The 16012-nt window shown below is 52.3% G+C and overlaps 1 protein-coding gene across 8 annotated transcripts in view; it reads right to left on the bottom strand.

Annotated features, from left to right (window-relative positions):
• Positions 1-16012, bottom strand: part of DOT1L (DOT1 like histone lysine methyltransferase) — a 61508-nt gene that overhangs the window by 8749 nt on the left and 36747 nt on the right. For 6 of the 8 annotated variants that reach the window (XM_037137810.2, XM_053658679.1, XM_053658678.1 and 3 more), the window contains 16 exons: positions 14675-14743; positions 13897-14003; positions 13368-13409; positions 12290-12400; positions 11813-12047; positions 11283-11396; positions 10330-10421; positions 9838-9939; positions 9335-9472; positions 8487-8612; positions 6005-6489; positions 5701-5836; positions 5012-5158; positions 3712-3841; positions 568-1151; positions 69-274 (listed from right to left, as the gene is read on the bottom strand). In XM_037137810.2, coding sequence (XP_036993705.2) covers positions 69-274; positions 568-1151; positions 3712-3841; positions 5012-5158; positions 5701-5836; positions 6005-6489; positions 8487-8612; positions 9335-9472; positions 9838-9939; positions 10330-10421; positions 11283-11396; positions 11813-12047; positions 12290-12400; positions 13368-13409; positions 13897-14003; positions 14675-14743 — 2824 coding nt within the window. The remainder of the gene's footprint in view (positions 1-68; positions 275-567; positions 1152-3711; positions 3842-5011; positions 5159-5700; positions 5837-6004; positions 6490-8486; positions 8613-9334; positions 9473-9837; positions 9940-10329; positions 10422-11282; positions 11397-11812; positions 12048-12289; positions 12401-13367; positions 13410-13896; positions 14004-14674; positions 14744-16012) is intronic. The other 2 variants (XM_037137819.2, XM_053658677.1) reach the window with 2 other exon arrangements.

Genomic DNA, 16012 nt, shown 5'->3' with positions numbered 1-16012 from the left:
AGAGCCCTGCCAGTGGACGTCCCTCTCCCAAGGATGGAGTGCCTGCCCAGTGTGGCCCTGTACCTCACCTGGTGCTGCCTTGCTCATCCTCAGAGCCCGGCTCCTCATCGGAGGTCAGTGGGGAGTAGTGGGCCCCATTGGTTTGGCTCAGGGGCTTCTCTTTCTTGAGCACGGGTGGCTGGTCATTGTCCTGGTAAGGGACAGGGGAGCTCTTCAGGGAGCTCTCAGGGGACGAGATGGCTGTGATTTCCAAAGGCTGGTTAATGTTGTTGACCTGAGGGACCAGCACAGACACAGCACAATGCTGTCAGTAGGCTTCCCTGCAGAACCCACCCCAAGGACTCTGCTCTGATCCCTCCTGCCTAAGCTCCCCCAGGGTATACAGGGCTAGGGAATCAAGAAGTCTGCTAGCCTCTCCCTTCCAGCATGTGGCTGGGCTCCTGATTGTGCCCCTGCCCCAGTCCATCTCAGCCAGCTCTGGAAACAAGAGACGTAATGCCTGCCTGCCTCCCTGTGCTGGGTGACTCCCCTACCTCCTTGGCCCCAGCCATTCATTCCTAGCCTCACCATGGAGTTCAGGTTGAGAGGGGACCCTGAAGACTGAGTGAAGAGACCGGCGACAGATGGCAAGGCCCGGCGCTTGGGGGATACGCCCGAGCTCAGGCTGGGAGTCCCTGCTGATGCCCGTTTCCTCCTGCCCCGCTTTCGGCTGTCCTGTCCATGGCTCTGGCTGCTGTCTCCGCGGGCGCCCCCCGGTAGAGGGCTGTGCTTGTTGGAAGGCGACTGCTTGGCGCTGCCAGCACCAGCTGAGATGGTGAAGATGATCCTCCTCTTGGCCTCACTCTCTGGATCTGAGAAGCCAGCCTCAGGGGGAAGGTCTCCTTTGCTGGAATCAGGGAGTGGGCCCTGGGCAGCGCTGAGCCGGGGGCTAACACAGAGCTGGTGAGTCGGTGAGGCTGGACCGGAGTTCCGGGGCTGCACCAGCAGTTGATGGTGCTGTGGGGTGGAGCTGCGGGAGCTCATGGTGGTAAAGAGGCTCCCCGAACTAGAGGACTCATCGAAGGTGGGAGGCTCGGCTCCAGAAGCGAGCGGGGCTGGGCTGCCTGCCAGGGCCCCACTGATGGCCACTGAGCCAGTGTAGGAGAAACCTGCTGGGAAGGGACACAGTTTCTCAGGGAAGCCCATCCTAGGAGAGGACGGCATTACCCTAGTTAGAGCTGGTGAGGACACTCAGCCCAAGAAGAACTCTCCATGTCGTGGCTGCCCCCAGAGATGGCACCAAGGAATCAAGCAAGTACCCTCAGGCTGGTGCAAGTGCAGGTGAGAACACCCAGGCATGATGAGCTCCTCCTCATGCCTGGATGTGGCATCATTGGAGGCCCTTGGAGCCCATGTACAACTCCCCACTGAGCCCTCTCTTGGGGTCTCTCATAAAGGCTCAGGAACCCTTGTGCCATCTGGCTGAGACAGAATTTGTCATGCTGCCAGCCACACAGTACCTCCTGCACTGGAGTAGTGTGATGCATGAAGACTAGGGAAGGATTGATGTCAGTAAGGGGCTCTGCATTTTACTCTTTATGCCTGGAAAAATAACTTCCAAACAGGGCATGTGTTCACACAGGTCTGTAAACTGCAGCCCAGCCTGTAGATCCGGTGGCTTTGCTGCCAGTCATTGGTACAGCAGTTTCAGTGGTATACACCCACCGGCTGTCTGTGGATGGTCATACTAGGGATGAACAGCTATGACAGAGTCCCTCTGGCCAGGGGTCCCCAGCCACCAGATGATGGATTGGTACCGGGCCGGGCCTGTTAGGAACCAGGTCCCACAGCAGGAGGTGAGCCTGAGTGTATGGTAATGCACTTGAACCATCCTGAAACCAATGCTCCCCACCCTGTCCATGGAAAAAACTGTCTTCTATGAAACTGCTTCTTGGTGTGAAAAAGGTTGAGGACCACTGCCGAGGCTACAGAGACAAAGTTCACCTCACCACCAGTCAACACACAGATGTGTTAAGAACTGGAGTTCTCTGAAGGAGACCAGACCCAGCTACTGGATTGACCAAAAAGCTCGTTCAGTTTTTAAGTAAAGATAAAAAACACATTTTTTATTTTCACCAATAACTTAATTGAAAAATGCATTCATTGTTTTGTTCCACTATCTTCTGTCATGTTTCAGATAAATTTATAATTCCACCTTCCCTAAACATTTTATCTTTTTGAGCAAAGAACTGTTTCAGGTGTCTTTTGCAGTCTTCTGGGAAATCACATTTCTTTCCATTAAGAGAATAAATGGAAACCCAAAGGTGCAAGGTCTGGTGAATATGGCTGATGAATGAGAACTTCCCAGCCAACCTGTAACAGTTTTTGCTTGGTCATCAAAGAAGCATGTAGGTTTCTGTTATCCTGATGGAAGACTGAGTTTTCTGTTGACTAACTCTGGGTGCTTTTTGTCAGGTGCTGCTTTCAGTTCACTTAACTAGGAGCAGCAGTATTTGTGGGAATTAACTATTGGTTTTCCAAAAAGAGCTCATAATAGAGGACTCCCTTCCGTTCCCATCACATGCACAACAGCGCCTTCTTTGGATGAAGACCACCTTTGGTGTGGTTGGTAGTGGTTCATTTTGTTTGCCCCACAATCTCTTCCATTCCACATATATTGTAAAGTATCCTCTTTTCGAGCATGTCATCATGCTCGATAGACCATCACAATTTGCTTTAAAAATGGAATGTTTTCATTACATTTAAGTAGAAAATTGCATGTGGAAGTAAGGTCAAGAAGGAGACCTTTCCTTTGGCTTACGTGAAACCCAAACATTAAAGTGATTAACATAACCAAGCTAGTGCACACGATTTTCACCACTTGACTTGGGTGTTTTGAGTATGTCGGCTCTCTCCCACGTGGTGGAACACTGACTGCTGTCAAGTAGTGTCTTGATCTGATCACTCTCAACTTCAGCTGGTCTACCTGACTGCAGAGCATCATCCAGTGAGAAATCTCCAGCATGAAATTTCACAAACCACTTCTGACATGCTCGATTAGTCACAGCAACTTCTCCATTTGCTGCACTTTTTTTCCATTTTGATTTGCATGTTTACTTTTCTTGAAATAACACAGCATAGTATTTCAAAAATTTTGCTTATTTCCTTCTATCTTCAATATTAAAGTGGCTACACAAAAATTCACCAGTTTTGAAAAGTATTTTTAAATGCATGCTGATATGAGAGCTATCACAATACAGTCTAACAAAATCGTTTTGAATGACGTTAAAGATAACTAAGTGTTAGTCTCTAGTGGCATCTTATAGGAAAAAAAATGAAACAAACTTTTTGGTCAACTCAACAGAAACTGTGTGGCCCAAGCACCCACAGTGGTTTCACAAAGACAATGCCACCACACCACTGAGGCTCTGATACAGCCAGGCCAAGCACGACCACATCAGGGTACCTGCCAGAGGTTCAGGCAATGCACTGAGGATGCAGCCTGGAGTCCCTGACCTCTAGGACTTGCTGCACTGCTGCTCCTGCTACAGGAGACGACAGCCCTGCTCAGTGCACGGCCAGGAGGAGCTGGGCTCTGAGCCTGGCATCTCTGGGAGCTGCACTGTGAGACACTGTTTCCAACTCACACCATGGGCCCTGCCCCTGGGGAGGTGGCACAGACATAGGCAGAAGCTGACCTCCAGAAACGGCAGGGACAGGAGGAGTACTCACCTGTGGGGGCCAGGGTGGGGCCTTTGCTCCCAGCAGTGTTGCTCCCAGCACCATGGCCATTAGCACCCATCTGCTTTTCAAGTGTAGATGAGGACTCTCGGGTCTGAGGCACAGGGCTAGGGGTGCTTCTCTGTGGAGTGAGAATACACATTGTCAGCTCAGCTGGGCCCAGTATGTGAATGTTGGGGAGGGGGTCAAGGGCCTGAATCAGGGAATGTGGCAGGTGTGTGAGAAGCAGCTTGCAGAAGAGGAAGTGACCTGCTCAGGATGTGAGCACAGCAGGCAGTCACTGGAAGGATCTGACCTGGTAGGACACATGTCTGATGTGGGCCCTAAAGGGTCACTCTGGCTAATTCACTTGGGGTGAGGAAGAAGGATACAGGGAGCAGCAAGGGCTGCAGCTGCAGTCATGATCTGCCCAGCAGTTCCTCTCCTATGTGAAACAAGATGAAAACACTGTCCATACAAAATCTGTACATGCATGTTCACAGTGGCCAAAAAGGGGAACAAAAAAATGCCCACTGACAGATGAAATCAGGCATGAGTGTGTCCCTGCACACTGGACTATCACTCAGCCATGAAGAGGAGCGAAGCTCTGACACTCTACAACGTGGATGAACCTTATAATCATGATGTTCTGTGAGAAGCACCAACACAAAAGGCCACACAGTGTGTGATTTCATTAATGTGAAATGTCCAGAACAGGCAAATCCACAGAGACAGGAAGTGGATTCCTCGTTGTCAGTAGCAGGGTGGGGGGATGAGGGTGACTGTGGGTGGGGAAGGGACTTCCTTTTGGGATGACGAAACACTCTGGAACTAGACAGAGGTGACGGTTGCACAACCCTATGAACATACTAAGTGTCGCTGAAATATACACTTTAAATATTGAGTTAGATGTGGATTACATCTCGATAAAAACAAACAAAATGTCTGCATTATATAAGGTTCTGTACTTGAGAGTCCACAAGCATGAGGCAGAAGAATGCAGATATAAACTGAGGAAAGGAATGGGCTTCGAGCTTCTACCACATCAGGCATTTCTATTTAATCTCCACCCACACAGACCGCTGTGTACAAAAAAGAACCTCAAATAAAAATGGCAAGATGTTAATGTAATTAAACCTAGATTTTGAGTACTTTTTTCCTCGAGATTCAACAGCATGCAATTTGACAAAAAGAAACCAGGTCTTGTGCAGCAAAAACTAGACAAAAGTCCCCTAAGACTGTGCTGACACTCTTGGAGCAGCATGATGGCCAATGGCACTGGACTGCCCCAACCCCTGCAGTGTCCACTCACCACCTTCTCAGCACGGCTGGGCAACACCACGCTGGCCAGGGGGATGCTGACAGGTAGCTTGCTGGGCTGCACAGTGCTGAGCGGGATGCTGACAGGTAGGCTGGTGATGGCCTCACCGCTGCTGGCGTAGGTGCGCTCCTTCAGACCCTACAGACACAGCAGACCACCTGCTGCTGCTGGCCAGTGAACCCCAGGGCACGAATTCCACCCAAAGAACACAGCAATTCTCCAGCCACGGACAAGGGACCTCTGTAACGGAAGGGTCCCTCATCCCAGTACCACCCACCCTCCTGACATTCCACGCCCCTACACATCACCCCAATGGCTGCCCATCACCAGCTCCTCACACTTTGACCTGAGGAGAGACAAACTTGCCATCTGAACAGAGACATAGCTGCAGAGACAGGATCCTTCCTATCCCCATAGGCAATGTCTCCCCAATGGGGGCTCTACTATTTGGCCACTCTCTTAGTCTTCTTCTGAGGGTGGTAAGGCAACTGAGGGTGGGGACCTGACTGACAAAGCCCCAGTCCTCCATCCCCACCCCACATTCTCCTGGCTCCATCGCCCTCATCTGGACACCCTCTCTTAACAGACCCGCTCAGGATGCTCTCAAGCGCTTGCTCAGGTACAGGTGAGACAACCCCAACGCCCCTGCCCCAAGGGCCCCTTCCGGTGGCTGCCTGCACCTTCTCACTGCCCTTTTCTCCTGTCATCTGTAAGGCCATGGGGGATGAGGGCTGTGGGTCCTGAGGGCTCAGCTTGATGCCATTGGTGAGGCCTGGGCTCTGGTACGGAAGGCCATTCTCCTTGGTGTGCTCAGCTCTGGAACGAGATGCATTCCTCAGTCATTCTCTGGGGAGAATCTGGGGCTGTGGCTCTGCATTCAGAGCTGACAGCCTGGGCCAAGCAAACCCTTCCAAACTTACGAGCAACCCTTTCAAGACCCAACAGTCTAAGGACACCAGGGGCAGACCCACCAGCCACACTCACCGTGGATGTAGCTCGCCACCAGATGCCTTGACACTGGCTGTGTGGTCCTGACTCAGGTGGCGTCTCAGCACCAGCTTGGCTGGGGAGAGCCTGGTGTAGTCTGGCAAGGCCAAGCCAGACAGCTTCTCAAGCCGGGGCCGGCTGCTATGGCTGGGGGTACAGGGCACAACCTCCTGGTCCAGTGGGGAGGCTAAGTACTGGGGTGTGTTCTGTTTGGATGAGGGCCGGCTCAGCGTGTTGCAGAGCTCATAGCCGGCCACGTGGCCATTCATGGAGAGCTCTGGGCTCATGCTATTGAAGTGAGGCAGTGAGAACTTGGAGCAGTCTAGCTCCAGGTGTAGCCGGCCAGGCTCCGCCTCCAGTTCCCGGCCCAGGCCGCCTTTCCCTCGAAGGTGCAAAGACACAGAGTCGTCCGGAGGCACGCAGGACTTGAGCTGCAGGAGTTCCTGCTGCCGCTGGCTCTTTTCCAGCTCCACGATGCTGATCTGGAAGACCGAAGGTGTCAGACCTGCAGCTTGCCTGGGGCAAGGCTCTTGAACAGCTGCAAAAGGCCCCAGAACAGAGGCTGGCCCAGCCCCTCTCAGCAGCCCACTGGAGGGGACCAACCCAGGACAGCAAGAATGCCCACTACAGGAGGTGGACTGGCTTTGTGTGTGACAGGGCCAGAGCAGCCAACCAGCCAAACCTGGTCAGGGGGCTCTGGATGGATAAACAAGATAGCGCAAGGGTGTCAAGGGTGGTTCTGCAGATGTGTATCTGCTGACAAGGAAAGAACTTTGCCAGGAAAGCAAGGAACAGAGGGCACAGTGCTCGGTGAGTATACGTTGGGAAAACCTGAAATAGCATTTTCTTCCAGGGTCCAGGACACAAGGCATTTTTTTCTTACGCTTTGTTCCCCACCACCAGTAAGAACATGTATCATTTCTTTATTACACAGAAGAGCCAGAAACCAAATACTGGGTTGGCCAAAAAGTTCATTAATTTTTTTTTCTGCACAATGGCTCTAGTAGTGCTCAGTTGTCTTTAATGTCATTCAAAATACTTGTTAGACTGTATTGTGACAGATGTCATATGAGCATGCATTTTTTAAAAACTTGCCAAAATTGGCGAATTGTTGTGCAGCCATTTTAATATTGAAGGTGGAAGAAGATACGCAATATTTTTACTGTATTATGCTTTATTATTTCAAGAAAGGTAAAAATGCAACTGAAATGGAAAAGATTTGTGCAGTATATGGAGAAGGAACTTGTCAAAAGTGGTTTGTGAAGTTTCTTGTTATATTGACATTTTGGCCAAATAGTTCTTCACTGTGGGGCTGCCTTATGCATTGGAAGATGTTTAGCAGCACCCCTGGCCTCTACCCACTAGAAGCCAAGAGCGGGAGATAGTTGACATACTCAAAATATCCAAATCAATAAAGTTATTGGTGAAAATGAAAAATGTGTCTTTTACTTTACAGAAAAATCTAAACAGACTTTTTGGCCAACCCAATATTCCCTGAGGAAACTTCCCCTGTGGGTACACCCAGGTAAATAAGGCCGTGATTAGCAAACCTCTTTCTATGATGAGGATTGCCTGGGCCCATAAATCACAGGACCTTAAACAGCTCTTAGATCTACTTTGGAGATTAGTGTCTTTAAAGAAATATTCTTAAAATGAATCGTGCTACAGAGAAGTTCATTGTAGTTTCACTTTACAATAAACCACTTGAAAGAGCCCCTGGGGTTTGGCAGCTGGCAATGCGCTATATGTTACGAAGGTAGGCTGAGATGCGGTAGAGGCTGCAGTCTGTACACATGGAGCTTTTGTAACGACCTATGCTCACGTCGCACGTCTCCCTTTACTTTCCTTGCTGTTACATGAAAGTTCCAGCCAGGGTCTCTGTTGTTACGTTTTCTCCTTCCCCACACTGTTTTCAGGCTGACCTTGATGAACAAGTTACACCACCAGGAAAAGTACAACCTGTTTTGTTTTAATGCACAGGCTCAAGCCTGTTCAATGACCGTGTGCTTCACCAGGAAGCACTCAGGCACCCTTTAGGTCTGGGACCAGACGAGATGCCCTGACGTAGAGCAGGGTATCCACTCGCCCTGCTCCTTGCTGACTGTGGACATTAGGCATTTTTTAAAAATATTTTTTTTAAATTTATTTTTAGACAGAGGGGAGGGAAGAGAGAAAGAGGGAGTGAAACATCAGTGAGTGGTAACCTTTTGAGCACCCCAAACTGGGGACCTGGCCAGCAACCCAGGCATGTGCCCTGTCCAGGAACCAAACCAGTTGAGTGACCCACTGGTGCTCACAGTCTGGCACCCATTCCACTGAGCCACACCATCCAGAGAAGGTGGTTTAATGTGACACCAAGAACTAGTGCCTTGTCCTCAGGAGGAGGATGGCTTTGTTGGGTCTGCCAATAGCACTGACCATATTTCTAACACCATGGCTGAAGCCCAGAGAGGGTGATGCCCCTGTTGCTGGACCCTACCTGCAGCTCCAGACAATGCCTCTGTTTCTCAGAGATCTGGCTCTTCAGGGCCTGCTTCTCCTTCAGCAGGTTCTCCAGTGACAGTGTGGACCAGTCCAGCTTCAGCTCCTCACACCGAGCCTTCAGCTGTGGGGACCGGGCAGTAGTGATTGTGAGCACATGCACGGCTGTGAGGAGGTGAGATGGCCCCCCGACCCTGCTTCCCAACCTGACAATGAGCTGAGGGGAGACAGGACAGGTGTCTAGGCAGGTTTCCTTGGGGGCTAGTTCCTCTCTCCCTCCTGATTCTGGAAGGCCAGGCTGCAGAGGTAGCCCAAGGAGACCAGGGTCCCCATAGGAAATGCCCCAGGAACATGGTTAGAGGTCCTACAGAATGGAACAGGAGGCCTATTAGAAGGGAGGCCCCCTGTATGTCCAGTAGTCCCAAGAGTGAGGAACAGGAAACTCTGAGCCCCCTTAAAAGGCCCATTTAGTCACATCATAAGCCTTGAGACACCCCTAATGAGAAGTTAAGGAGCTACATTCTGGCCTCAGGCTCAGCTTGCACTCCTGTACTCTGAGAGCCGAGGAAAGTGGCTGCAGCACTCCTAGAATGAACTTGTATGGAGAGATGGGGAAGGGACCTGTCTTCCCCCTGTGGATTAAAGGGGTGATAGAAAATCCATCCTTGAGAGAACCTGCTGGGCTCTGCAGGCACCCCTGGGTCATTTCTGTTTCAGGACACACATCAGGACACTGGCCTCCAGGTCTGTCAACTGAGGGACACCTGGCCTTGTGCCTAGTCTGGGGTCTAAGGCTACAGCTCCCTCTGGAATGTGCTGGAACTGCTGCCCTCCCTGGGCACGCACCAGCTGCAGGCTCTGGCTCCTTAGCTCCCTGTTGTCCTTCTCCAGCTGCTCTGTCTGCTCTCGGAGCTGCTGGTTGTGAGCTGAGATCTCCTTCTGTGCTTGGATCAGGTCACTGTAGGTCAGAGCCTTCACTCCCAACTGTGGATACACGACAGTAAGGCTGGGCTTACAGGGAGGTGCAGTCATGGTGGGGAGGGGAGGGGATAGCTTACTCATGCCCAGACAAGACTAAGGTGGCACCATGCTGGTCACATACAAGAGAGAGGAGGTATATTCCCTCACAGAGGGGACCAAGGGGGTCCCAGGACACAAGCCTGTGCATGCCCCATGAGAGCTGGACTGGGAGCAGCCCTTGGACCAGAGCCCAGGTCCTAGATTAACAGAAAGAGTACGAGAAAGGAAAGAGTCCTTCCGGATCTCAGCTGTCCCAGGCTGCACCCCTGCCCAGTCCCCATCTACCCCCTAATGCTGTCCGTGTGTCATCTGGCCTTGGGCGGCTCTACCTCATCCAGTTTCTGCTGGAAGAGTCTCTTTATTTCTTCTTTCTGGGCCTGGCAGTGGCCAAACAGCTGCTGTGCAGCCCCCAGCAACCGGGCATTCTTCTCCTGCAGGGGACAGAGGGCCAGTGAGTATAAGCCCTGACCCCACCATTCCTTCCCTTAAACAGACTCAAAGGAGAAGTGCCAATGTAACACATCTCAGGCCATCTCAGTGATGAAGAGCACTGCCATTCCGTGAAGGGCAAGGACTGCCACTCCCCACTACGCTCACATGCGGCAATGCTTGCACACTGGGGATACTGGCCAGTTCTCCATCTAGGCATTTATTGGAAGGCTGCACCAGGCCCACTGAGCAGGGACAAGGGGAGGTGAGAGGAAGCAAGGCATATTCTGGGTGGGATAGGGGCTATGAGAGGACTCCAGGTGGGGGGCTTGCCTAGTTTACCTGGCTTGCCCTCTATAGAGAACTGGAAACACAGAAGTGGCACTTCTCACCTTCTCCTGGTCCAGCAGCTGCTGCAGGCTGGCCTTGTACTGAGGGGTCTTCGTGTACGCTAGGAACTGCAGGTACTGGATCTTGAAGGACTCTAGGAGAGCCGGGGACAAGGTCTCAATGCAGAAGCCAACTGGCTGAGGCTGAAGGCTATGGTGGTGATGGTCCAGGGGGGTAGGGGTGCTCGAATGTCTCTGGGAGCTCCCCCAACCTTGTTGTCAGATGCTGCTGAAAATCACTTGCTACCATCAGCACCTTTGGTCCCCACACTTTCCCGGCACCACCCCTCTACCTGCACCTACGGTTAGTTCCCCTATTGGAGCCCTTTGCAGCTCCTACCATCATCACCTGCATTTTCTTTCTTCATAAGAATAGGTCTCCGTGACCCATTCTGCCAGTTTTCCCAGTAGGCACATGCTGTTGACGTGGACTGAGGAAACCAATGGCTTACACAATTCCAAGGGGTTTCCCTCACTCAGTTTCTGAAGAGGATACCTCTGGGTTGAGCCCCACAAAGTGAGCAGGTACTCAACTCAGACAGAGCTTGCTCTCTCATAGCCCCAGCTCATCTGAGACAGGCCCTTTCCCTACCCTAAGAATGCTGGGGCTGTGTCACCCACTGTAGGGCTATCCCAGTGGCTGTGGGAGACTGAGCAGTGTCCCTGCCACATCCTATATAGGAGCACCCCAGTGTGACAACCAGAGATGTCCCAGACATGGCCCAGTGTTCCCTGAGGGAGAGAACCTCAGCCTAAGACAACTATGCAGGCCCTCCTGGCCTAAAAGCCTCACAGGACTGACCCCAAGTCCTCGGGACACCAGTGTGCTCAGCCTGCTTGCAGCTATCACAGGAGGCTCATTAGAGGCAGAACCTTGGACCCTGCCCCCTCCTCAGAGAGGGGGTGTTAAGTCGGAATCCACACATGAACCCACAGTGCCCATGGTGCTGGCTCACCTAGCAGCTTCTGCAGTGCAGGTGGGGTGGGTGCCAGCAGCAGTTGGTCAGGGGGCTGCCGCTGCACACTGGGAGGTAGCTGATAAAACGGACTTTGAGGTGACTTGTACGCATCTGTGGGAGACAGCAGCATTCACATGTCAACGACTGACTAGCACATTCCCCCAGGGAATTCCAGATTGTTCTAGAGAACTTTTCCAGCTTTTTTTAAATTAAGACTCAACATAGCTCCTCAAGCCCAAAGGCATGACCAGACACTGCATGTTGGCAGTACTAGAAGCCTAGGTGAGTGCTCTTGTAATCTAAGAAATTTCTGTGAGCACTGTTGTTTTTGCCACAGCTGCTGATATCAAAGCCCTGGCGGGCAGGATATAACAGGAAAACACACCAGGACTCACTCTTGGCAGACTACTGGGGTAAAGCGAGGCCTGGGCCAACCCCAAAGATAGCCCAAGGCATCCTCCAGAGCATGACCCAAGCCTGAGCAGCACAGGAGAGGGCCCTGGGGAGGGCTCCGAGGCCCTGCTCACCCTGCGGTGAGGGTGCGGCCGTCTGGGACACAGTCTGGGCGTGCAGCAGGTCCAGTGCAGTAGGGTTCTTCTTGGGCTTACGCTCGGGGTTCGCAGTACTCATCTTCTTCGGACGTCCACGCTTCCGGCCGGCCAGCTTCCGTCCCTTCTTGTTCAGTTTCTTCTTCCGCGCTTTGGAGGGGGACGGCTTCTTGATAGCGGTTGTTGCTGCTTTCTCCTCCTCAGCACCAGAATCCTAGTGGACAAGGGCCATTGAGAGACCAACCCGCATGCCTCCTTATGAGCCTACAACATAGGTCCCAGGAGAGCGACTGGACAGTGGCAGCCCGCACCTCAGGAACGCTCTCCCTCCTCCAGCCTAGGGATCAGTGCCTCCCTGGCTAGAAGAGTCCCTCCCTCTACGATGAGGGCAGGTGACCAGTGACTGTGCCCATGGACAGCTGTGCAGAAGCCCAAGCCAGGGTGGGGGGTGCTCACCACAGAGGTGTCTGCAGGCACAGCTGCCTTGCTCTCAGGCACCTTCGTGGGGGTGGTCGTATTACTCTTGTTTTCTCGCTGCTGCCGGCGCCGAGCTGCCTCTTGTTCCTCCTGGAAAGCATCAGATGTGTCCGCCAAAGTGCCAACATGTCCCCAAAAGTGTTGGCATCGTGGCCCAGCTCTGCTCATGTCAACTCCTCTGCCCACTGTACAGAGGAGGAAACTGAGGCACAGAGAAGCCTATGAGCTGTACCTGGCCCCTTGGCCAGTCCTAGGTCATGTATGTATCTGCCATGTGCATTCAGACATCTCCAGATTTCTTGGTCAGAAACCCGTGGCTTTCTGAGCTGTGTGACACATGAGGGGAAATTAAATCAAGGGTAAAAAGGCTCTGGGTGCGGGACAAGAAGCTGCCCAACTCTCTCCTCTCCAAGAGTACAGGCCTCCTACACTGAGGTGTATCTGTGCTAAGTGAGGGACTACTGGAAAGGCTGAGGGAAGAGGGGTAAGGGTGGTGCTGGCCGGCTCAGCTTGCTCTCTGTGCTAACAGGTGGGGTGGGGCACGTGAAGCATGGCAGGAATGACATGGGACTCCAGGCAGCAGGGCTTCTTCCCGCTCAGACGCTTGTCGGAGTCTCCAGAAACATAGACATCTGGACAGATATCCTTTGAGGTCTGAAGGAGGCGGTCTGGAGGATGGGGCACTGTAGGGACACTGGGCACAGCAGTGGGCGGTGGCGATAACAGAGCCACCCTGTCAGAACCTAGGCCACTCCCCTCGAGCTAGCATGGCACACTGCTTAGGAATAGCTGCCCGTGTACCGGAAGGCATGTCTCGAGTACTGGACATGAAGAAATGTCTTGAGTTCCACAAGGAGATTCCTCAATCCTGCATTCTGCGTACTTCGCCAGGTTACCATAACACTGTTCAAAGGCTGGAACTCACTCAACCTTATTCCCAAAAGACTTGTCAGGAAGAACAGTCCCAGGGCGCCCAGACCTCCCTCTCCAAACTAGCACTCCCTATCTATCACCTGGAGCTCCATCAAGCTCATCACTGAGGGAAACACATACTTACCCTGAGTTTTGGATTTTTCAGACTAGAAAAGTAGTTTTCAAGCTAAAAACAGAAAATAAAAAAAAGAAACAATTTTAATTAGATGTCATTCCCAAACCCTATCAAGATGAGAGCAATACCCAAGACATGCCAACGTGAGATGTCCTTGGAACTGTCACGGGGTCGTGCCTCTGCCCAGAGCCCCACCCTGAACATAGGTGTCCCCTCTCAGGGGCCATGCAGACCTGCTGGGCCATCTCACATGAAGAGAGCTGTGTGAGAACCAGGCTGGCCTGCTCCAGGGCTCCCCACTGCCTCAGCCTTTGACACTGAGGCCAAGTCCATTATGGTCACATCATTTGAGACAATGTCTGCCTTATACAGGGACTGGGAGCAAAGAGGGAAGACAGACAAAGAGCCCCTGGCTCCCACTCATGCTGTGGGACAACAGTGTTACAGATCCTCCAGGTTGAGCGCCGTGGGCATGGACAGGTGGGAAGGGGGAGGAGGCTTTCCAGAGGACCCGGGCCTCACCCTCAGGAACACTCACTATGGTGCGGTCAATGGTGTGCAGGTAGTAGGAGACGGGCTTCCCCGTCCACGACACTGAGCCCTTCAGGGGTGAGAGCTCCACGACGCGCATGATGGTGCCGATGTCTGCAACGACGGGCACAGGTTAGGGCCTTGTGCACCTGGGGGAATGACTCAGGCGAGGCAGGAAGGGAGTAGAACCGCATGCCCTCATCACGTGGGGCCGTCCCACTCGCCAGGCGGGCAGGTCAGGGAGGCGCACGGTGTGCACAATGGTCCCCGCTAACCCAGGTGCTTGTCCAAGGAAAACGGCAACGAGCCTGACTGGGTGGGATGGAAAAGCACTTGAGGACCATTTGGAAAAAACAGAGCTACTAAGACGCCCAGCACCCGAGAAACCGTGACCCCGAAGCTGGGCGCCACAGAGTGACTTGGCTCTTCCCCAGGCCAGAGGTCCAGCTCCTCCTGCTGAAGGCGTCTGCACCCGGAGCCCATCGCACACACCAGCCATTTGCCCCTTAGGCCAACCAGATATGAACGCAAAGCAGCTCATAAACCACCTAAACATGTGGGTCTTAACCTGGGTGGTTCTGTCCCCAAGGGACTCTGGACAATGTCTAGGGACATATGTGGTGGTCACTATAAGGTTGCTCCTGGCAACAAGTGGGTTCCCAGGAGCCCCCACAGAGATGATCTGACCCTGAAGTCAGCAGTTCTGAGGACGCACCCTGCACTAACACGTGTCAGATACTTAAGGTCATGTATATTAAGAATTTAACAACATGAGAGTTTCTTACCACTCAAGTTTCTACTGTTTATTCTGAAGTTCAGAGGAGCAAAGGGCTTCGAGGACACAATTCTGCCACCTGAAACACAAAAGCTGATTACTGCCGTTCATGGGAAAGCAGTGGGACACCAATGGAAGGATGCTGAAAGCTGGAGCAGGAGATGGGGAAGCTACAAAGGAAGAGATGAGCACACTGGGCACACAAGCAGCCAGGGATCGTGAGTCCTACCCATTTCCTACAAGTGAAAGCAAAATAAGGTATGGTTCGGCCCGACCTGCTAATGGCTTTCCCACAGCAACTTGACCAGGGCCCCCTGAAGTCCCATAGGTGCTGACCTGACCCAGGAACCCTACCTGCATAGACAGACACATCCCACGTCCCACACAGAATCTAGAAGGCATCAACAGCCCTAATGCACAGACAGAAATAGCCTAACTGTATGAGGTCAAGAACCATTGCACAGAGATAGCTATTATGCTGATACCCCACGTGAGAGGATTGGTTGTTCCACAGAGGAAGCAGGCGGTCACACCTGCTGCAGTGAGCCTGTGTGAGCGGTGCTGCTCATGTTGTGATTATGAAAACACTCCATGTGGACCGAAGAAAACACCAAAGTAAACATGCTAATGCTAAACTTCGCAGTGTCAGAAAAAAAGCCAAATACAAAAGAAAATAACATTTCATTGAAATAGGAAGAGTCAGGATGAATCCACTGATGGCACACACACATGCACACTCATACACACGAACACAGCCCCTGTACCCGGCCTTGTCCTGAGCACCGTCCCCATTAAGAGGAGGGTGTGATAGCTCCTAGGGCCGGCCAGATGCAGTCAGGTGGGAATCTTGTTCTGCTGGGGAATGAATAGGAGCTGGAGACCACGAAGAATATTTAAAGTCATGGGAACATTTAAGAGTATGCGATATGGTGAAATAAAACCTAGGGGTCCACAGATTGTTCTCATTAGGAAGCTGCCATCCCACAATGCCCACAAGATAATGGGTGCATGAGGGGACTTCTGAGGGCAAGTCACTGCAGGACAACACATCACTGGGGAGCAGAAGTACGGGCAAGCAGTCCTGCCCTGAGGTAGCCCATGTGTTACAATCGGGCACTGAGACCTAAGAAAATGAGCTCAGAGGGGCAAGGTCAAGCTCACCACAAGGACAATGAACCCAAACAGCCCATGGGTGTCATTGAAAAAGATGGAGGGGCCATTTTCTAATAAAACCCTGCAATGACCCAAGACTGTTGGCTGGAGAGAGAGGACTAAACAAGAGGCACGCTCTCCAGACCACAGGGAGAGTTCAAGGTGAGGCAGGACCCGAAGGCCGCAGGAATCCTAG

The sequence above is a fragment of the Artibeus jamaicensis genome, unplaced genomic scaffold, assembly GCF_021234435.1.
Source record: "Artibeus jamaicensis isolate MK-2021 breed Jamaican fruit bat unplaced genomic scaffold, CSHL_Jam_final scaffold_537, whole genome shotgun sequence".
Lineage (NCBI taxonomy): Eukaryota > Metazoa > Chordata > Mammalia > Chiroptera > Phyllostomidae > Artibeus > Artibeus jamaicensis.
The sequence above is the reverse complement of the archived record's forward strand: the minus strand, read 5'-3'. Positions and strand labels throughout refer to the sequence as shown.